Source organism: Cynoglossus semilaevis, chromosome 6 (genome assembly GCF_000523025.1).
Source record: "Cynoglossus semilaevis isolate Cse_v1.0 chromosome 6, Cse_v1.0, whole genome shotgun sequence".
In the NCBI taxonomy this organism is placed as follows: domain Eukaryota; kingdom Metazoa; phylum Chordata; class Actinopteri; order Pleuronectiformes; family Cynoglossidae; genus Cynoglossus; species Cynoglossus semilaevis.
Window position 1 is genome coordinate 14,477,537 of NC_024312.1, and position 19,612 is coordinate 14,497,148.

Consider the following 19,612-nt stretch of genomic DNA (forward strand, 5'->3'; position numbering starts at 1 on the left):
CTTATATCTAAAAAATGCATTTCATCACAGCTCTTTTGAGTTACACAGCCGTCATTAACTGAATTGATAATAATAACAAGCCCCTCCCCCCATACAACTTAGATGCCAATTAAAAATAGTGAAAATTTACACTCACACTTTGCACAGTTTAATTTTTTAAGATTTTCTAAGATTTTCTGAATGGGCTACAATAAATATTTGGGAGTGTCAGAAATCAAAGAATTAGCTAGAATCATAAAAGAGATCAATTCTGTCATTTTGAATGGGCCACAATAAATATTTGGGAGTGTCAGAAATCCATTACAAGAGACAGAGTTAGTTAAATATCTTAAATTATTCAATATGAAATTGTTTAATACGTGGTATTTTGGTGACAGTGAACACAACACTCCACCACAATGGAGAGGTGAAAATCTTTCAGTTAAATTAGAGTTAATCCATGATGTGTGTATGACGCCACCTATTGTTAAACTCGACGGGTGTTAGAAATGCAACAGATAAGTTGCACCAGATCTAAGATGTGTGTTTGTGTGTGTTCAAGCTCTACACACACACATACACACACACACACACACAAGAAAAAATACTTAAGCTGCTTCTGGCTATTCACATGTTCACGGTGTGTAGAATCAGAATACATGGTACTTGTGTGTGTGTTTATAAAACACAGTACACACTGACTTCTGTGCAAAAACAATAGTTATTTATTTATATAATTTTACCAGTTTACTCACCTTATTTGCTGCTGACATTTTGGTTTCCACTGCACAAACCTGTTGGCAACCCCAGAGTTAACGTCCAGAGAATATTTTTAACAGGAAGTGCTGGACGTGTTACTGAGCTACATGTTCAGTAAAAGGTTAAAACCATGACAATAAATAACGTTGTTTCTTTGTTCTTTTCTCTTCTTTCCAGAACGGACACATCTGTTGCTCAGTGGACCCCATGTGCCTTTAGTCCCGACAGACCTAAAGGCACCTGTAAAGTCTTCTCCATGTAAAGAATTAAAAAAAAAAAGAAAAAATAGTGACACTATGTCCAACGTCTCCTTACGTCCCTCTTCACATCTGTGGGTCAACACCTATTTTTAGGATTTGATTTAACCTGCTCTGCTAATGGCTAATGGTGGATGATGTTTACTAATCACAAAAATCACAAATCAATGTCTTTATCGTCAATATCAGAACCTTCCGGCACTTTCCATCAGTTTGATTTCCAGACCCACTTCTGCTTCTTCACTGCTCTCTATACCAAATACTGACACCTATCAATCACACACACGCATACACACACACACACTCTATTTGTTCTATGTCACCACTGACAGTGAAACGTTTAAGGATCAGTTTTTCCTGCTTTAAGCCATTGCGACATGGATCTGTAAGATATTACTATTACTGGCATGACTGTGCTTGATGTCCAAACTCTTTCTTTGCTGATTTTTAAATTATTGATGATGATACATTAACGACAGGTATGGGCAGTTAGCATAAGGTTTGTTTTTTTGTTTTAATATTTATGAGTCGTCTATACTAATGTGGTGATTTGTAGAGTTTTGCTACATTCTCTTCTTTTTTTGTAAATTTACTTTACTTGCTTGTTGTTGTGTAACTGTGAAAATAAAGTATTTCTGTTTCCAATACTGTTGCCATTGGTTTCTATGAGGAATCTTAGAGAGATCCTGATATGATCAAGACGGTCTTTAGGTTAAAGTAAAACAATCACTACATCAGAATATGTGTGCGTCAATTTAAAGCAGAAAAATAATCGTTGAGCTTGAGTCGCTTTGGTGAAACAAAAATTCTGTTACTGCAGTGTCTGTTAATAACATCCATATTGACAGTCTATAAGAGCAATAAGTAGATAGATGGAAACAAGGTTCAATATTTTAATATATATATATAAATATATATAATATAATGTAATATTATATAATTACTGTATCTATGAGCTCATAGACAGACAAATGGGTTCAGTCTGGAAGTGACTTGACTGTATTTCCCCGTGGGGCTGTTTCCTACCAGCTGATTGGCCAGCTCTTCCTGGCAGCTGCTAACATCAACATGTAACGTAATCAGAGCCATTTACATTCAGCAGTGGTTCCTGTTCACTCTAACTTCTCTCAACTTCCAAAACTTTTTTTTGTTTTACACCTCAGGATTTTATGCCTTCACACTCATCCCTGGGTTGATGATTGAGGATGAGACATGGGCAGTAGACAGTGGTCAGCTCACAGTGGATGCTGGTAGGTTGAGAAGGGCACCATCTGTCCTGACTGCTCTGGTCCACTGACTTCTTCAGGAGCTGGCGATGGCATGAAGCCAGTGGGCACCTAAGTGATGGTAGCACAGCAGGACGGCCTCGTCCTCCAGCTGGCTTCTAAATGTCTAATTTTCCATGGCAGTGTTGAACCCTCTGCAACAGATGCCCAGACCCACGGGGAGTCCACTTCACTGCCTGTCCTTTATACATTGATAATGACCACACGGTTTATAGCAGTTGTTGTTTCTGTGAGGCAGGGCAGCATTGTCTTAGAGCTGAGAATCATGGTAAATCCTCTGTGATGTTTTCAGCGTTATCACCGCTCAGAACACAACAATCCAAATACCTTGTCAAGACACATCTTTCAGGTGTCTGTTGGTATTTCAGCCAATGAAATTGAACAATTTCAGGCACAAGGAGCAAGGGTATTTTTTTAAAGAAACAATAAAAACAAAATGGAATTTTGCAGCAGAATCTTTTCTTCACCATTCAAAGAGAACGTTCAGTAGTTACATGTAACTAATGAAGAATTCTACAACTACAGTTACAGATACAACAGTTTAACCTGCGGATATCACTCTCTGCAATTTGTGCACCCCAAAGACGGGTCAGTCCCTCGCTTTGGGAATCCCGGATCTATGCAGTTGAGATACTGGTGTGCTTTTCTCTGGCTGCTCTTGCAGAGGTCCACGTTTTTCTTCAAGACATTCATTTGGTTCTTGGATCAAAAATTATTATGAAAAAAATGATAAAAGTTAGAATTCCCTAAAAAGAGAAATAGTCAGTGAATCAGACATCATCACAAGACCAAGTCGGGTGCTGCAGTTGTCGGCTAAGTTCCTCTGTAATGGATCAGAACTCTGTAGAAAGAATTTACTGATAGAAGTTTCCCTCTGGAGACTCGAACCGTCTCGGACTACGTGAAGGGACTGAAGGTGAGGCAGAGAACCTGGCTGATACCGACGTCACAGATACTTCAACAGTTCTCCCAGAGTCACAGAGCTGTCAGTGCAGAGTGATGGGCCTGGCTGAGAGCTAATGCACTCATCTAATAGGCAGATGGCTCAAAGGATATGGAGGAGATTTCTGCTGATCTGAAGCTGTGGATGTTCCACTCTGGACCGTTATATATATATATATTTTGGGTGCAGAGCAGCAGCAGTTTCACTCACTGATATGGACTCACTCTGTTGATCCCTGATCCCTGGTGTGAAAAGTAAATGCCTCACAAACCGGCGCCACAAAAGTTTGTTTCAAACTGTTTAAATGTTGATTAAAGGCTAAGTGGAATCGATCCTGTTTAGTAGAACATTAAATTGAGGAAGAAGTCAATAGGACAGCATCACACCGCTGGCATGGCCAACTTTTTTTTTGAAACCTCATATTTGATGTGTTTTTTCAATTATTGCACCGTCTTCCCAGAATCAATATCTCATTTCTCAGCCCGGTGGCAGACCTGGAAGATGCTTCAGTCAAACAGCTGGCAGCAGGGCAGACTTTCAACATGAATCAACAGGAAGCAGCAACACCTCTGCTCGTCACGCCGCCACCTGATGTGTGCACTTTATTTAATTCTTACGCTACACTGAGCTGATGCTGTTCTCACTGATCAGTTACACAGAGCGCTAAACTTTTACAGAGCGGATAACCACTAACGTATGGTGGTTTTTTTTGCCCCCCTTTAAAAGCAAATGGTGATCTGCACTGTCAAGTTTAAAAAGACGGGTGTGTGAAATCAGTGTGACGCAGGGCGGCTGCCGGCGGCCCAAAAAGATTTTTTTTTTTTTACATGAAACCATAAAAAGTCACCACAGAATTTTAATCACTGTCCTGTTGACTGTATAAGTTTGCAAAGTGAAGAAAAAAACTGCAAAGTGTGTTCTTCAGTTTATTATACTGCCCCCTCTGGTCACTGCATGACTATTTTTCTAGATACTCCTCGGGCAGTTGGTGTCCACACTTTTTTGGCTTGATCTACCTGCATTGGTAATATTAATATCTATACATTTACTTAACTAAACCGAAATGTAACCGAAACCAGCTATACATTTACTCAACTAAACCGAAATGTAACCGAAACCAGTAAAAAAAAAGACACCACAAATAAATTCATATAAATTTCCAGCTGGGAAAGAAAAACAGATTCAGACAATTATTTTGAAAAAAAAATCAGGTTTTGTTTGGAGGAGTTAATTTTTCTTTGTTTTGTTATAAAAACCTAATAAAAAAACTGAGATTAAAAATATAGTCACTACATTTAGGTCGTTTAATCAAGTTTTGCTGCTTCTTCATTTGAGTTCAATTTCTGTGACTTGGCTTTTTTTAAGTCTGCATTAATTTCAAATACATTTGTAAAATCTGTCAAACAACAATTTTTTTTGCTTGTATATCTGTTGAATTAAGAAATCGGGCAGAGGTAAAAGGCAGAACAAATTCAAATGATCATCTCCTGTTATAAATCAAACAGTGGGGCTGTGGCACGGAGGACTCCGGGGTGCGCCGCGGATGCGGGCTTACATACTCAAGTGTCCTTGTGAAGACGGTTTCATTATTTCACATATCTCACATTAATTGGGTCAGCAGCTGCAAGGAGACTGACCTTATCTGTTGCCTGGCAACTATTTCCCAAGAATATAGAAAAACAATATTTTCACTCACAATTGTGAAATCAGCAACCAACCAGAGAATGTAATTAATGTAATAAATTTATTGGTTGAACAGCATCAACATCCGGCGAACAGAGGCCTCCTTCAGAACACACTTACACAGGAACCGGGAAGGTGTCGGCTTGGCCAAACAATATGACAAAAAAAAACAACAACACAAGCAACGACTCGTAACCCAGACAGAATATATCAGAAATGACACAGAACATTTAAAACATATTGCTCTCTGTTCAGATCCTGTGAGCTCCTGGCCTTTGGTCAAACACTAATTTTCAAACGTCCTCATTCAGCTGTAATGTATAAAAGGATAATTACTGAACTAAACACTGGAAAACAATTATGCTGAACAAATTGACCTCTTTACGCGATGGCCTTCGTCAGGAACAGAGTAGTAAACATTTCACAAGTGGCTCTCAAAGACACACACACTGAAATGCACGTTGCATATTAGAAGCCTCTGCCCCCAGCATACACACACACACACACACACACACACACACATAAACCTTCGTTTAAATCGATTGTAATTAGGTGGGTGCTTAACTATATCCAATTAATAAATCTGCATTAATTCACAGAGGCCATTTAGAGCTGGATCAAACTGATGTGTTTAGAAATCCATTTTCTTTTAAATGGTATCCAAACCTAATGTCTATTGAGTGTTACTTCTGTCAAGAAAACTATAGTATTGGTCGAAGACATGTAAACATTGTTACACATAAATACTGGACAAGTTCCTGTGACTTTGGACTGAGAGGTATAATGTTTGTAGAGATCAAATAAATGCTGCTGTCTTTGAATCAAAGTTACAACTTAAAAAAAAAAAACAAGCCGCAGATGAGGACCTTTCTGGGTTTAAGCACCGGGGCTCAAAAAACAAAGATTTAAGTTATTGGTTCAAGGCCCCTCCATGACTTGTGGGGGCCTTGATATGAACAAAGTTTGACTGAAAATTCAGCTAGAACGGGAAAATGCAAAATAAGACGTAATCAAGTAATATTTATTATTTACAAAAAAATATACAGGTGGCAGTGTTGCAACTCGAACAACGCCAAGTTGTCGTCGAAACACAAAGAACAAGACGTGGCCGGGGATTTTACCTATTTACTAAAGGGTTTTCTGCAGAAAATTTGGAAACCACTGCACCAAAATGTGTTACTTTTCTGCTGATAAACTTGGATTTTGTGGTGGGATCACTTTTGTATTCATGTTTTCAACATAGAGCCGAGACAGGAGCCTGGGGGATTGTGGGGGGTGAAGGGGGGGGGGGATATTTGTCTTTAGAAATAAAGAGCTGCTGTTAGCTAACATTCTAGGTCACAACTCCATCAGGATAACGTGCACAAGGAGGCGCTGTGGCCCAGTCAGTGGAGTCTGCAGCTCTAGTTTGTGATGCAAAAGCAGTTTATACACTGATCTGATTAGTTAATAATAATAATAATAATAATGTAGATACAGTTGGCATATATTTGTGTACATGCTTTAAATACTATTTAGTTTGGCATCTTTGGTTACGAACATACCTATTACATCCTCCTTTATACTGTACATGATCCACTTGCAAGTTATAGTTAGTACTTTAGTATTTTGGTCAGTACTTGAAAAAAAAGTTAAGCACAAAACTTTGGAAACAAACTTGTTATATTCTGATTTAATTTATCGTAATGATAAGAAACAGAAAACTAAAAAAAATTCTTCTTTGAAAATTAAGGAGGATAAAAACTTCAAGTTTGCTTAGCTGTGCCACTACCTTTTGTTGAATTTTTTATTTTTTTTTTTTGGACTGTGGGATGTTTCACATATTTTGCTGATTATGTGCTCTCCTTGGCGACAAAATTCTTTCTCGAACTTTCAACAAGTTTTATCCAGACAAAGAAGACCGTCGCTTTGAAAGACAAGCTTCTTCAGGCCTTGGTTTTTTTTTTACAAGGACAAAACCACCTTACCCACTGTGTTGGTATTCAGTCTGACTGCAGGAGCAGCACACGCAGTAATGAGGTGGCAGCTTGATTTGGGGCTTCGTCGCAACTGATTGTTTTCATCATCTCCGCAGCTAATTTCATGAGAGGGCGTATAAACAGATCATCAAAATAAAATGACGCTCAAAGCAATCATAAGGTTTCAATTAGAATTAAATAGTGTATGAAAATCAAATGAAAGACGTCCAAAGATAACAATTAAAAAAACATTCAGTGATATGAGAGTGAGTATATAAGAAGAGCGTACGTCAAACGTTTACATAGAGAAGAACGAGGACTTCATTCACTGGTGACACTGACATGACACGTCTGTCGGTTTCTCCATGTATGGAATTTAAAGGCACGGCTGAATCTGTAGCGCTGACATCGACTCCTCTGATTTATTAAAGTTGAAATATGAAAATGCAAAAGTGAAGCCAGCACCATGTTGTTTGCAAACAGTACTTCAAAGATGAGATCCTCTTGAAGATGGGAGCAGATTCTTAAGGTTTTTTGTAATAGTTTGTTTAGAAAAATAGAAGAATACAAAAGCAGCGGTCGCCGAATTCCTTCATCCATCATCCTTCGTTTGGATCTCCCTGTGTTCTCTCTATCTGTGTCCTCCATCTGCAGCAGTTTGTTCTTTGAAGGAAATAAAAGCATATTGATCGCTTCAAGGCCGTCTGCGGTCACATGGTTCAAAGTCCCAGAAGTTCACAAGGTCATGGAGAGAGTTTGTGGACATCAAAAGAGACTGCCGGTTCCTCCTGCGCTGCGCTGTCGATCATGATGTTAGGATATGTCTCCTGGGTTTCCGTGGAAACCGGGGAGTTTGTGGAAGGGGTGGCTCCGAAATGTGGCCCGTCCACTGACAGGAGCATGGGCGTCCCCGACTGTTTCAAGCCGTCACTCAGTGTCACAAAAGACTCTTCCGGCGTCACGGCCATGTCCGACGGCGACTTCCTCTTGATCCTCTCGTAAGACTTGTCTGGATTCTCCGTGATGGTCTCGCTGTCCTGGAAACGACCAAACAGCCAGATGAAGAAGCCGAAAAGGACAAACGCTGCGAGACTTGGGATGAAGGCCAGACACTTGACGTCCAGGCTTGACCCCACATAGCGGCTGTGGAGGAACATGTCGTGCTCCAAGTAGCTGAGGTTGGTGGCAGGATTGATATTAGTGGAGCGCCACTCGTAGGTGAGCGTGCTGTGGTTGAAGTTCCTGAGTGTTTCTGGCTCCTCCACGGTGTAGATTTTCTCCCCAGGCCCCACATACTGACCGTATTCATAGGGTTTGTAGAAGATCTGGTTCTTCCACATGTTGAGATCCAAAATCAACACCAGGAAGATGATCCCGTAGTTGAACCACTTACCTGTAAGGAGACACGTGACTGTTATTAGGACCACATATCAGGCTGTGGCAGGCACGCAGAGACTGAATAAACAGAATGTGAGGAGATAATTTAACCGTCAGATTTGATGGATTACATAAACCCGATCCAGTCGGTGTTCAGAGGGCAGACAGGCAGGTACGCCGTCACACTCATTTATCAGGAGCCCTATTCCCTTTTTTGCATATGAACTCATACAGGAAGACAGATCTATTTGCACCTACTTTCTCTGCGCTCTTTTCTAACGAGATGACTACATTACCATGAGACAGTCATCTCCTCAGGTTGACTGACTGCCGGCAGATGTCTCCCTGGGAATACGTGACACCGCTCTCCTTCTCCAGATACGCCGTTAATAAGCTCTTAGTTAAACCAATCACGTTGCAATGGATCCATTTCCATAAAGCTTAATGGATATGCGATGAATTAGGGTTAACAACCTTGAGCGAATCACCCAGCGTTTGAACAGCTTAACATTTAGAACGGGAACATTGGTTTTTCGCCTTCCTTGACGGCGTGCGGCAGGGGGAAAAAAAAGTGAAGTGGGACGGTTTGGGAGGGAAACGTTCTCACTGACTGAGAACATTGACACAGATGAGAAAGACGAAGAAAGATGTGACTGGCATGCAAGACGGGGAGAAGTGGAACAGGCGGGAAAAAAGGGAACATTTCAGTGGTGCCGGCACCTGTGTGCCAATTCAGCAGCACATCCATAATTAATACCAACCACTCAACAGAGAAAACTGGGAAATTAGACCAACCACAGCACATTCTTGTTTCAGAAACAGGTTAAATCCAGTCTCCTGGACGTTTTCAGCTCTTTCTGTTCTTTAATCAGTTTGGGAACAGAGGCGTGGGAAAGGTGGATGTGCTGTTCCTCCGCGGGAGTCTTACCCGTGATGTGAATGTGATACTCGTCTTTGAAGATGCTCTTGCAGACGGGGAGCTTGACCTTTACGTGTGTCGTCGACATACCAGGTAAATTCATATCCAGGTCACCCATGAAATGAGGAAACTCCCAGTCCTGAAAAACAAATGTGACACACGGGGGAGGGAGAGAGATGCAGAGATTAGGCTGACAGCAGCCACAGCCCGGCCTCAGCTGGATGCTGGATTCTGATCCGTTCAATGAAGTCTCTGTACTGGCTGATATTAAATCTCAGCGGAGGCTCCTCACACAAGGACTGGAGGTCAAACATGGTGCCAGCTGTTGTAGACAGCGAGACTAACTGGGTTTACAGGCTTGTGGATTGTACCGCTGCGCGCTGAGATTTAAACACGTCAAAACACATCAACGGACGCACTAAACCCACAATGTCAAGCTGTCCGAGCCCCAGTGTGTCATTTAGCTCCTTTGTCAAGGTTGTGGTTATGGCTAGGAAAAAGGAATCAGTGCTAAGGCTGGAGGAAATAAACACTAAAACTGAAAAGTAGTTTTTACCGTTAAGGGAAAACGAAAAGAAAAACTATAAGATGTAAGGGGATTTTACTTTATATTTCTATCAAATAATTATTTTATTTTGGTTTTTTTTTTCAGTCAAAAATAAGCGCTCTTTGTGTTTTCTATCATGAGGGTTTGTCATGTATGTCATATATGTAGACATATATGTATACGTTTGTATGTGTTTATATGTTTATATAGACGTAGAAACAGCATTGCAGTGATGCTTTAATGATGATAAAAAAAGATGCCTGACCTAATGTAATATTTCTAAACATTTACATCGACCGTTAGCTTCAACACCGAGGGTCTTAACATACGATGCTAACTACAGAATTGGTATAGTATATCCTCATGTGAACGACACTGTCCCACATTATCATGTAAGACCACAATAACAGCTTGTTGATGGCTCTCTGGATATTAATTAGGACGTTCTCGTCGGTTCCACAGCTATCTGTTGCTATAGCACCGCCAGGGATGGCATTCAAGCCAGACAACTCCCTTCAGGAAAACAACCAGTCTCTGGAACACAGTTTGCAAAAAAATACCTGGAAGTCAGAATGTAAATATGTATGGTAGTGATTGTCCTGTAGGGGGGGCATGAGGGGAAGTAACACTACACAAAAAACCTTCAAATCACGGAGGAAAATGCAGATTATTAATATGAGACTTAATTAGAAGGAGATCAACAACCACCGCTTTTTCTCATGATTGTAAGACATTACCATGTCACCGTGTGGTCCACGGTGGAAATGTGTAAAGCTGCTGGAAGGGCTGGATGATGTTTTTTTATGGACTGGGGAACAGTAGTGCGGTCCGCCAGTGCTCAGGCTCCGTGACGGCGGAAGTTAACGTGACTCATAAATAACTGCAGTAAATGTTCTTGCTGTACACTGTGCTGAAAATGAGAAGAGCCCTGTCATAAACAGATCCAGTCAGTGCGCGGCCGGGGGAATGATATACCACAGAGTTCAAGGGAAAAGCAGCGGGAGGTCTGGCCGGGGCTCGGCGGTGTCAAACGGAGATGTCAAAACAGGTTTTTCATTTTAGGCCCAATCTGTGGCTGCAAATGTGGAGATGAGGTGAGAAAAAAAGAAAAGAAAGAAAGTTGAGCAATAAAAAAAAGAAATGTGTCTAGAGCCTAACAATAATTGAGTAAATGAACGCGGGCGTATCACCAGAGTTTGCAGAACAATTCTCAAAATAGCAAATAGTTCCAATAAATAAGCCTCAAACTCAGTTTCCCTGATACAATTGTGCTAATACGTACAGTATTATGTAATAATGGTGACATAATTGGCCAGTTTTTGTGGAGTGCCGTATTTGTAAGACTCAAAAATGTTCTCAAGCAACCGCAGCCTCATTAGCATAATAATAAAACAGGGAATAAAGACTCAATGTAAGCCTTACAGGAAGGCGTCTTAATGCCACCTTTCACTGTAATGAAATGCCTGAATTCAGCATGTAAAAGAGCCGACCTGGGATAAATGAAGCTCGAAGCCGTGCACATGCATGTTTGGCCTGATGCTCTTGGAGTGAGGATCCATTTCCTCACTCCATTTCTCCTCATACTCAGCCACGTGTTATTTTTCTGCCCAGACAAACACATCTCCATATTCATGAGCCACGGACACAGACTTTATTGATGTACGTTCTCTGGTGTGGGGAAGGACAGTGGGAGAGAGAGGAGAAAAGAAAAGACAAAGTGAGAAAAACTCTTCTCTTATGAGTCATCATTAAAAGACAGACTAGGTTCACAAGGAGAGGAGAGAGGGTGGGACTGTTGACAAAATCTGGGAACGACGAGGGAAAAGGACCGGACGCGACTGAAAGAGTGAACCGCAGGAGTTTGTTGAAGTGAATATGAGTGTGTGTCGGTGTGTGTGTTTGTGTCCACGCCAGCCGAGAATGATCAAAAACCTTTCGCAACGCTTTGTGCCGCAGCGCACCATTGATGAATAGGATTTAGGTGGAGGGTGGGGGGGCTGAAGTGGGTAGCAGCGTAAGCCAGGAAAGGCGCCCCCCTCCCCCCCACACTTCTTTTTTGTTTTAATTGGCCACAGGAGAGAACATACCTGCATGATGATGAGGAGGTCGAAGACCAAGATGAAGGAGGCCAGAAATGCTCTGGAGACCTCATCGCTGGGCAGAAAGCCCCGGTTTAGGTGGTCCCAGCTGATCCAGTCGGTACTGATGACCAGAACCACCACTGACGTAAGAGAGATCAGCACAGCCCTGTAGGAGGGGTGGAGGAGACAGAGGTCCAAGGTGAGGGGGAGTGATAAGAAGATAGATTATGGAAGAGAAAAGAAGAGACAACCCCCCAAAAACGCAATGTAAAATACTTGAATTTTACAATTAAATTACAGCTGAGGTTCAGTCTATGAAGCTTGGAAGACAAACAACCCACAGCAGCCAATTATAAGGGGAGATAAATCAAGCTGTATCCAGTTTCTGTTTTCACCCACCCTTTGTATCGGACAACAATTTTACCTGGATTTGAAAAACGGCAGCCGACAAATCCTTCAGGAAGATGAAGGAGCGGCGAGGAAACGCTCTCGTTTGTGGATACAGAGACAATGTGATTTAAAACGGCAACTGCAAACACATTTCCATTCCCAGGTATTTTCATATTCAACCGCAGCCAAAACATTTCATTTTCCTGCAGTGCAGTGAATCCCGTTTCCCACGATGCAAATTGTTTGTCTTTTATTCAATAGGATAGGATTCACTGTGGATTGTGCCTTTTTTCAGTCATTGCTGTTGTGTTGCCTTCTCACAACAGTTGACTGGGAGATAGAAACTGCACATTTGTTAGAAAGGGACGATTTTTTTTTCCTTCTGTTTAATTATTGCTCATTCTTTCCAGGCTAATCAATCACATTTCAAGCTCAGAGATTTAAATGATGGCTCTAAATCCAGCACTGACAACGTCCTCGAGGGGGAAACCGACATGAAAAGAAAAATGTAGAAAACCCTCCTTCATTAGAATAGCTGTCAAAGAAGGGTTGGAAAATTCTACAAAAGGAAACGTTGAACTCCATTGTCAAAAATATCCATGTGTGGAGCATCTTTCATCGCCTTCATCTATATTTTACCCTGAAAATGGAAAGGACATTTGCATGACTGGCAGAGCTGAGGATGAACACGAGTAAAACCAAGCAGCACTGACGTAGTGTGTGTGTTTTTTTTTTTTTAAGCGTACAATCCTACTTTGCGTTTCTATCGGTGGCCTTATCAGACGTGGTTTGCAGCAGTTGTTTAGCAGTTATTAAAGGGTCGCACTCTGTGGTAAGAGACTATGGGCGGGGGGGGGGGATTTTTCACCCTGTTCTTCTAATTAAAGGTGCTGACACTGAGTGAGAGAAGATTAACACGGCTATTGACCGAGTGAAGCTCTGAAAGGGGCTGAAGGACCCCTTAACACACACACACACACACACATATACATATGTTTATAAACTGACACAGTTTTTATCCCAGCACTTTAGGCCATGAACAACAAATCTGGTGGGAGTTGATAGTCTTTATGTTTAGAGTTTGCATTTTCTTCCCGTGTGTTTTTTAATTTTTTTTTGAGTTCTCTGGTTTCCTCCCTCAGTTCAAAAACATGCATTTTTAGGTCAACTGTCACTCTTAATTGACCATCGGTGTGAATGTGAGCATGAATGGTCTCACCAAGGACTTATGGGATTGGCTCCAACCGACCTGTGAAGGGATTGAATTTAATCTGTTTACAAATGCACACAAACAAAATTAATCTATTGACTTAGTAGTAAAAAAGTGTAAAGGAGCAGTCCCAAAAGTTAAAGCTTCAAATGGCAGTAATATTGTGTTACGAGGGCTATAATAGAATCATGTATTTGTGTATAAATATTAGGTTAGGCAAAATTATACAAAATATTCCTAAAGAGGACAGAAAATGTCCAAATGAGAAAACAAAGTGGCGTTAGAAGTCAACTTTTCATTGTTAAAGGAGTTTAAAAAAGACAATGACATTTGACATTGTTTTGCTGTTAGCAAGAACAGTGAAAGAATGAAAACAACAACTCTAGTCTGACATGTGAAATTACTTCTTTTTTTTTTTAAATAAAGCCTATTTGTCCTGTTAGTCACAGACATCATTACCTACTGCTACCAGAGACAGACAGTTAGATGTGTTGGCCACAAATATTTTAGTTTGAATTCACAGGAATCCGATGCCTAACACCCACAGTTTGCCGACCTGTGAAAGCCTCGTCTCTGAAATAACATCACCAACAGGGAGACTCCTACCAGAAGAGAACAATCCTGTTGTTCCCTTGTTTCCAGAATCTTCTGGCTGCTTTGCCCCAGTCTGGATAGTTCTGATCCTGAAGCATCATGTCTGTCACCTGTGGAAACGGATGACGGTTAGACGTAGACAAAAATGAAATTTTATCTTTGCGGCGACAACAGTTCGTCTGGCCTCATCTGACACTTTTGGAGTGATACATATCAGTGACCGACTCCACTGATGCCTCAGGGACTGATAGGAAGTAGATGATAAACATGTACTTCCACAACATCAGACAGAAAAAAAATGACAAAATCAATGAGTTATTAATATAAATGTGTCTTTTTAATCAAATTAAATTTTATTATTTTCATAGATACAGGGAGTGTTGAGACAGAAACAGTAAAATCGTTCACCCTGCACTGCTCTGTGGTTAAGTGGATTTTAAATTTATATCTTTTCAAATAAACCTGATGTTTTAATAGGGCTGGCAGGGTGTTAAATGCTTTAATTGATTTGTGAAATTAATTAGATTAAAATATGTTAAAGCTCAGCTTGTGCCACTGAACAGCTGACAAACTGTAGATTGATTCAACTTTTTGAGGACAGCTGCTTTACAGCAACTCTCGACAGACAGCAACGACACCGGACACTCTGTTTCAGAATTATGTAAAGAAAAGGTTAGGTTTTCAGGAATGTTGATTTATGTCAATTAATTTAAAGATAGATTCTAGAGTTGAGAATATTTTTTAAAGGAACAAAAATTCCAATTCCAGACAGTTTTCTAAGGCAAATGCAGAATCAAGGTGCCGGGTCAATGCCTAACTGCAGGAAATAATAGCTTGTATTGGAAATATATAGTGAATATGGAAATGTATGAGACGTTTCCGACTCTGCGGCATCACAGAGCAGGATCTGTCCACTCAGCGAGTGAAGACATGGTTTAAATCTGCGGAGCCTCAGGAGACAGAGGTCGTTTTCAAGTGCTTTGTTGAATTAATCAAAGTGTAAAAAGCCTGTGATTAATTTCTGGAATCAGCACTCTGTCAGAGCCTCACTCTCTGTCTTGGACATCCTCACAGACACTTGCACCTTTTAAAAAGACTTCCACATTTCCTTTTCCCCTTCACCCCTGTTTCTTCACCCACCCCTGTTTCTTCACCCACCCCTGTCTCACCCACCCACCCCCTCTCTTTGTAGTCTGTACTGTTGAATACTAATGTGACCTGGTGAAGGAGCTTGTCAAATTCTCTCTCTGCTGTGCATGCCAATGTCAGAGCCCCAGTGCTCCCAGTACAGGTATTCCAAATCCACTAGGGATTGTTCCATTTCTCCTCATGTTGACAAATGAACGAACAAAGGTGCAGGGTTTTTTTTTTGTTGCTGTTCTTTTACCCCCAACATTCCCTGCCCCTCTCGACACAACCATTGTTTCCCCTGACCCTCTATACATCACATCCTGATGTTGCCCTAAGGATTTGGAGGCAGATTGAACTGGGCTGCTGAGAGCAGTAACGATAGGAGGGATTCACTGACCTAGATATTAGATAAGAGAAGGTCTTCAATCATAGATACGACCGTAATAGACTTGACATGTGAGAACATCGGCAGATGAAAACACACCTGCACTTGGTTTTTATATATATATATATAAAAACAGGAACCATGTTCTCATTCATCTGACTGTGATGCTCAACTGTGGTTTAAAAATTGGGTGAGAATAATTTTTCATTAGTGGAGAAAGATCAGATAGCTGTGAGGTGACGGTCATATGGTTTAAAAATTAAAAGTTCAAAATATTGCCCTGATGACAACACCTAAAGTAGTGTGGGTTAACGAGGAAGGGTCTACTGTGAGGTGGTGGTCCTAGCCTGAGGCGCAAAGTCACCTACATAATAAATAAATAAATAGGCACATGCAGTGGTTACATAATACTATGATACTTAGTCATAAATGAAAACTCAAGACAAAAACACAATTTGGAAGAAAATAGGATTTAACTCATTCATAAACTAACAATATGTGTATATACTGTACCTGCTGTTATCTGTTCTGTACCGGCAGAACAAATGTTTCAGATTAAAAAATAAATACAGTATGACAGCTCTAACTACAGAGGTATAACATCATGGTATATGAGACACAAAATGTCAAAGCACAGTATTTTACAGGAAGTACAATTAGATACATATATCATGCCTCATAATTTGATGGCCCCAATTTAGTGATGTGCAATTCATACAATGGATTTTAAATGGCTTTAAAATAAGAATAAAATTCATAAAAATGTATTTTAATTTGGGAAAAGTACTGTTAAATACAAACAAAGTCCTGAAGGAAAACAGAAAGTAAAAATGCATCTGTACAACCAATAAATGACAAAAGACAAGTCAGTAAGTATAAAAAAATAAATATTACATATATCTTACACCTGCAGAATCAACTACATGACATACCATAGGCCTTCCATTGAAACATTATTGTTTGATGTGAAACTGCAAACTTTGACACAACACAGCGGGGTCTCACCATCCACGCAGTGACGAAGTCTCCCATCCACGTCCCGACAGCGGCAATCTTCATAAAACTCTCGTTCCTGATGCCCATGTACTCTGTCACCATGTGAGGCCTGGACGGAAAGAAGACCAGAAGTGACAAGGACATAAAATATCCATGGTGAAAGTCATAAGTCGAGTAAGGGCCGAGGGAGTAGGAGAAGGGAACGAGGGCAGCAGTGAGGGAGTCACTGCGAGGAGGAAGGAGAAAGATATCATGATGCGACGTGTCAGAGTCAATCAATATCAATCTAATCCTGTGAAAACAATGAGCGATGGCTGGGCTTTCAAGAAGCTCCGAGGATTGCGAACAATTTGCAACAGCGCAATGGAATTTATGCAGCGTCGGCCTTTTCATTCCGTCCTGCTGCGTTTGGCAAATTATCCATTTGTTTGGCAAATTTGTCTCATGTCTAGTTGATTTTAAATCAAAAGGGCCGAGCCGTCGAGGGCTTCTCCTGTTGGAGCGTGGGTTCTGAGGGAGCTCACCTGATTTCCTGTGCAGAATCAGGAAGGATTGATTAATAAAATAAAATAAAATAAAACACACAATAGTATGTAATAAGAAAAGACATGGTTTCTCTGCAGCGTTTGCTCTGTGCTCTCATGTCTGTACAGTAGGGAAAAGAGAGAGCTTTTGTTCTGTCCCACAAACTAAACAACTCAACACACACACACACTCACGCAGCATCCCTCCATTTTCTCCAGGTAATAGCTCATGGAGGGAGGGAAAAGTGGGTCACTCGCCTCCTATATGGGACTGGAGCTGTGGAGGCAATAACAGAGCAGAGGGGGACGTGGAGGCCTGTTTGATCTCCTGGCAGCAAGTGTCAGTGGAGCAGGTGGGTGTGCCCCCCTCACCCCATCCCCCATCCCACAGGTCACACTCATGAATATAATAGATGGCGCTGGGCAGGGCTGTGGCTGTGCTTTCAAGGGGTTGTATTTGAAGTCAATGGCTCCATATATCTTTGTTTTCCGTTGGTAATTTCTGGCCAATAGCAAACAACAATAAAAATGTCCTCCGTTGCACTCAGTGCTCTGCTGAGTCTCCCCGTGTGTTGCTACACATTTATATTCCATTTGAATTAAAGTTGTTTTTTTTTTCATCTTGGAATGGACTGCATTATGAGGTCCATTTGGCGAGCTCCTCCAAAAACATGAGGAGTAATCCTTTTAGGCTGTTAGTTAATGTAGCTCCTGTTTTGTCTTTGTGTAATGAGTTCAGGGCAAACAATTAATAACGAAGCAAAATGATTCATTTTGGTCTCACTTTAATCAAATATCAGACCTCTTTCATTAACTATTAATGGAATTGTCCTAGAAATATGAGAGGAATTAAAACAAAAATTAAGACAAAAATGTATCCAAATTATCATTGGACCACTAACAGATTTGCCCACCTTCAAAATTAATTAATATTAAAGCAAACCTTTTTTTTTATCTAATCTTGGATTGAAACCTGTGAAGTCTGTTTGTTCCCTGGTCCTGCTGTCTGCTCTGTGGTGTAATCAGTGTCATCACACTCACCTGTGTCTCTGTCATTAGTCTCACTGGTATCACCTGGTGCCCTTGTATATATACCTCTCTCCTCACTCTGTCCTGGTTGGCTCAATGTGCTGTTGTGTTCTGTGTGTGGTCGTTCCTAGTTGGTCATGTTTTGAAGAAGTCTATACCTTGTAGTTTATGTTTTGCTGAAGTCAATGCCTGGTAGTTTTTTTGTTTTGTTTTTGTTTTTACCTTGTTCTGTGTTGTTAATTCACACTTTGTTCATAAACAGTTTGTTTTTACCTTGTTCTGTTTTGTTAATTCACACTTTGTTCATAAACAAAGTATCAGATTTGGGTCCTGCCTGCTACCATGGTCAATCATTCCACACTGTGGTCTACCGCTACCTGTTTTTTTCCTTTTTGTTTGGTTGTTTTTGTATTTCTTAACAAAAGAACATTTTAAAAACATGATTTTGGTCAAAAAAGCAGGTTCTGACACCCCCCAGAATTCTACAAAAGAAAGAATACTTTTCTTTCAGACTTAAGTGGAGGTTGGCTCAAGGAAAAAAAGCTTTATTCTCCATAAAGTTTTACACTTTCTTTTTTTCTGAATTTGTCCTCAAACTTTTTGACCCTGCCTTGAATGAAACAATAGGAAAATGTTCGTAACGATGCCGTCAATGCGGGCCGTGTTAAACTGCTTTGACAGATCTTATTGATGGAAAAAAACAAGTACTGCAGTTGACGTACTGCCTCACTCATAGCCACAAATAAAATGGCCTTGATTAGAATAGCGATTTATATCTGCATTAAGTCAGTTAGACATTCAGTGGACGGGCAGTGCTCCAGTTACCAAGGAGATCCCGTTGGGAGTCATTTACCCTCTAAATTCAGATCGATACTTCTGGAAATGCTGTCTGGCTCCACACGCTGGGCTTTAAATCTAAATAACAAAAAAAAGGCTCCACTGCAATCCACTGCCCTTCTCACCAGATTTAATTGAGCATTTTTTTCTCCTGTGGTCGAGAGGAGAACCTGCAGTATGATGAGTTTGGAGACTCCTCGTAATGCTTGATTACAGGCACAAATCACTGACTTACTCATGCTGAGTGAAAATTTGATGGCCTTCAGAGGCGGATGACCTAATGACGGAGTTCAGCGCGGTGGAACATCGGTACAGTAACACTGTGAATAATCAGCCCCAAAATGGCTCCCGCGGCTAAATCGTAGATTTAGCCACCAGTAGCAGTGTTGGTGCCAGGCAGCCGACTGGAGCCAGCTCCAACCCTCTGAGGAATGTTATCAGGTTTTCCACACTTGTTCAGACATAATATTCAATGACATTTAAATGCCTTTCATAGTCCTGTTCTATCACTTCCAGGAAATTACAATTTTGCGCCACAGAGGTTACAAAGTTTTAGACATTTAAGTTTTGGACCCAACTCTGGTTTCAGACAAAACATGGGGACAAAAAGCAATTTAACTGCTGCATCGACGGCGTCACTGAGAGAATCTCATAATTCTTCCATTTATATTCACTCCAGTCACTCGGCTCTCACTGCTTTTCGGTCATAAAATGGATGATCTACTCT

General features: G+C 40.8%; 2 protein-coding genes across 3 annotated transcripts in view; one reads left to right on the plus strand and one right to left on the minus strand.

Annotated features, from left to right (window-relative positions):
- nell2a (neural EGFL like 2a) overlaps positions 1–1,181 on the plus strand; it is a 67,320-nt gene extending 66,139 nt beyond the window's left edge. Inside the window, exon 20 of the mRNA XM_008312274.3 lies at positions 916–1,181. Coding sequence (XP_008310496.1) covers positions 916–957 — 42 coding nt within the window. The 3' untranslated portion in view covers positions 958–1,181. The remainder of the gene's footprint in view (positions 1–915) is intronic.
- A 3,768-nt stretch (positions 1,182–4,949) lies between these two features.
- The window catches only part of tmem117 (transmembrane protein 117), a 30,834-nt gene continuing 16,171 nt past the window's right edge, over positions 4,950–19,612 (minus strand). The window contains exons 3-7 of one of the 2 annotated variants that reach the window (XM_025056501.1): positions 16,505–16,604; positions 13,996–14,093; positions 11,796–11,955; positions 9,171–9,300; positions 4,950–8,258 (exon numbers count right to left, since the gene is read on the minus strand). In XM_025056501.1, the coding sequence (XP_024912269.1) occupies positions 7,609–8,258; positions 9,171–9,300; positions 11,796–11,955; positions 13,996–14,093; positions 16,505–16,604 (1,138 nt within the window). In that variant the 3' untranslated portion in view covers positions 4,950–7,608. The remainder of the gene's footprint in view (positions 8,259–9,170; positions 9,301–11,795; positions 11,956–13,995; positions 14,094–16,504; positions 16,605–19,612) is intronic. The other variant, XM_008312275.3, reaches the window with a different exon arrangement.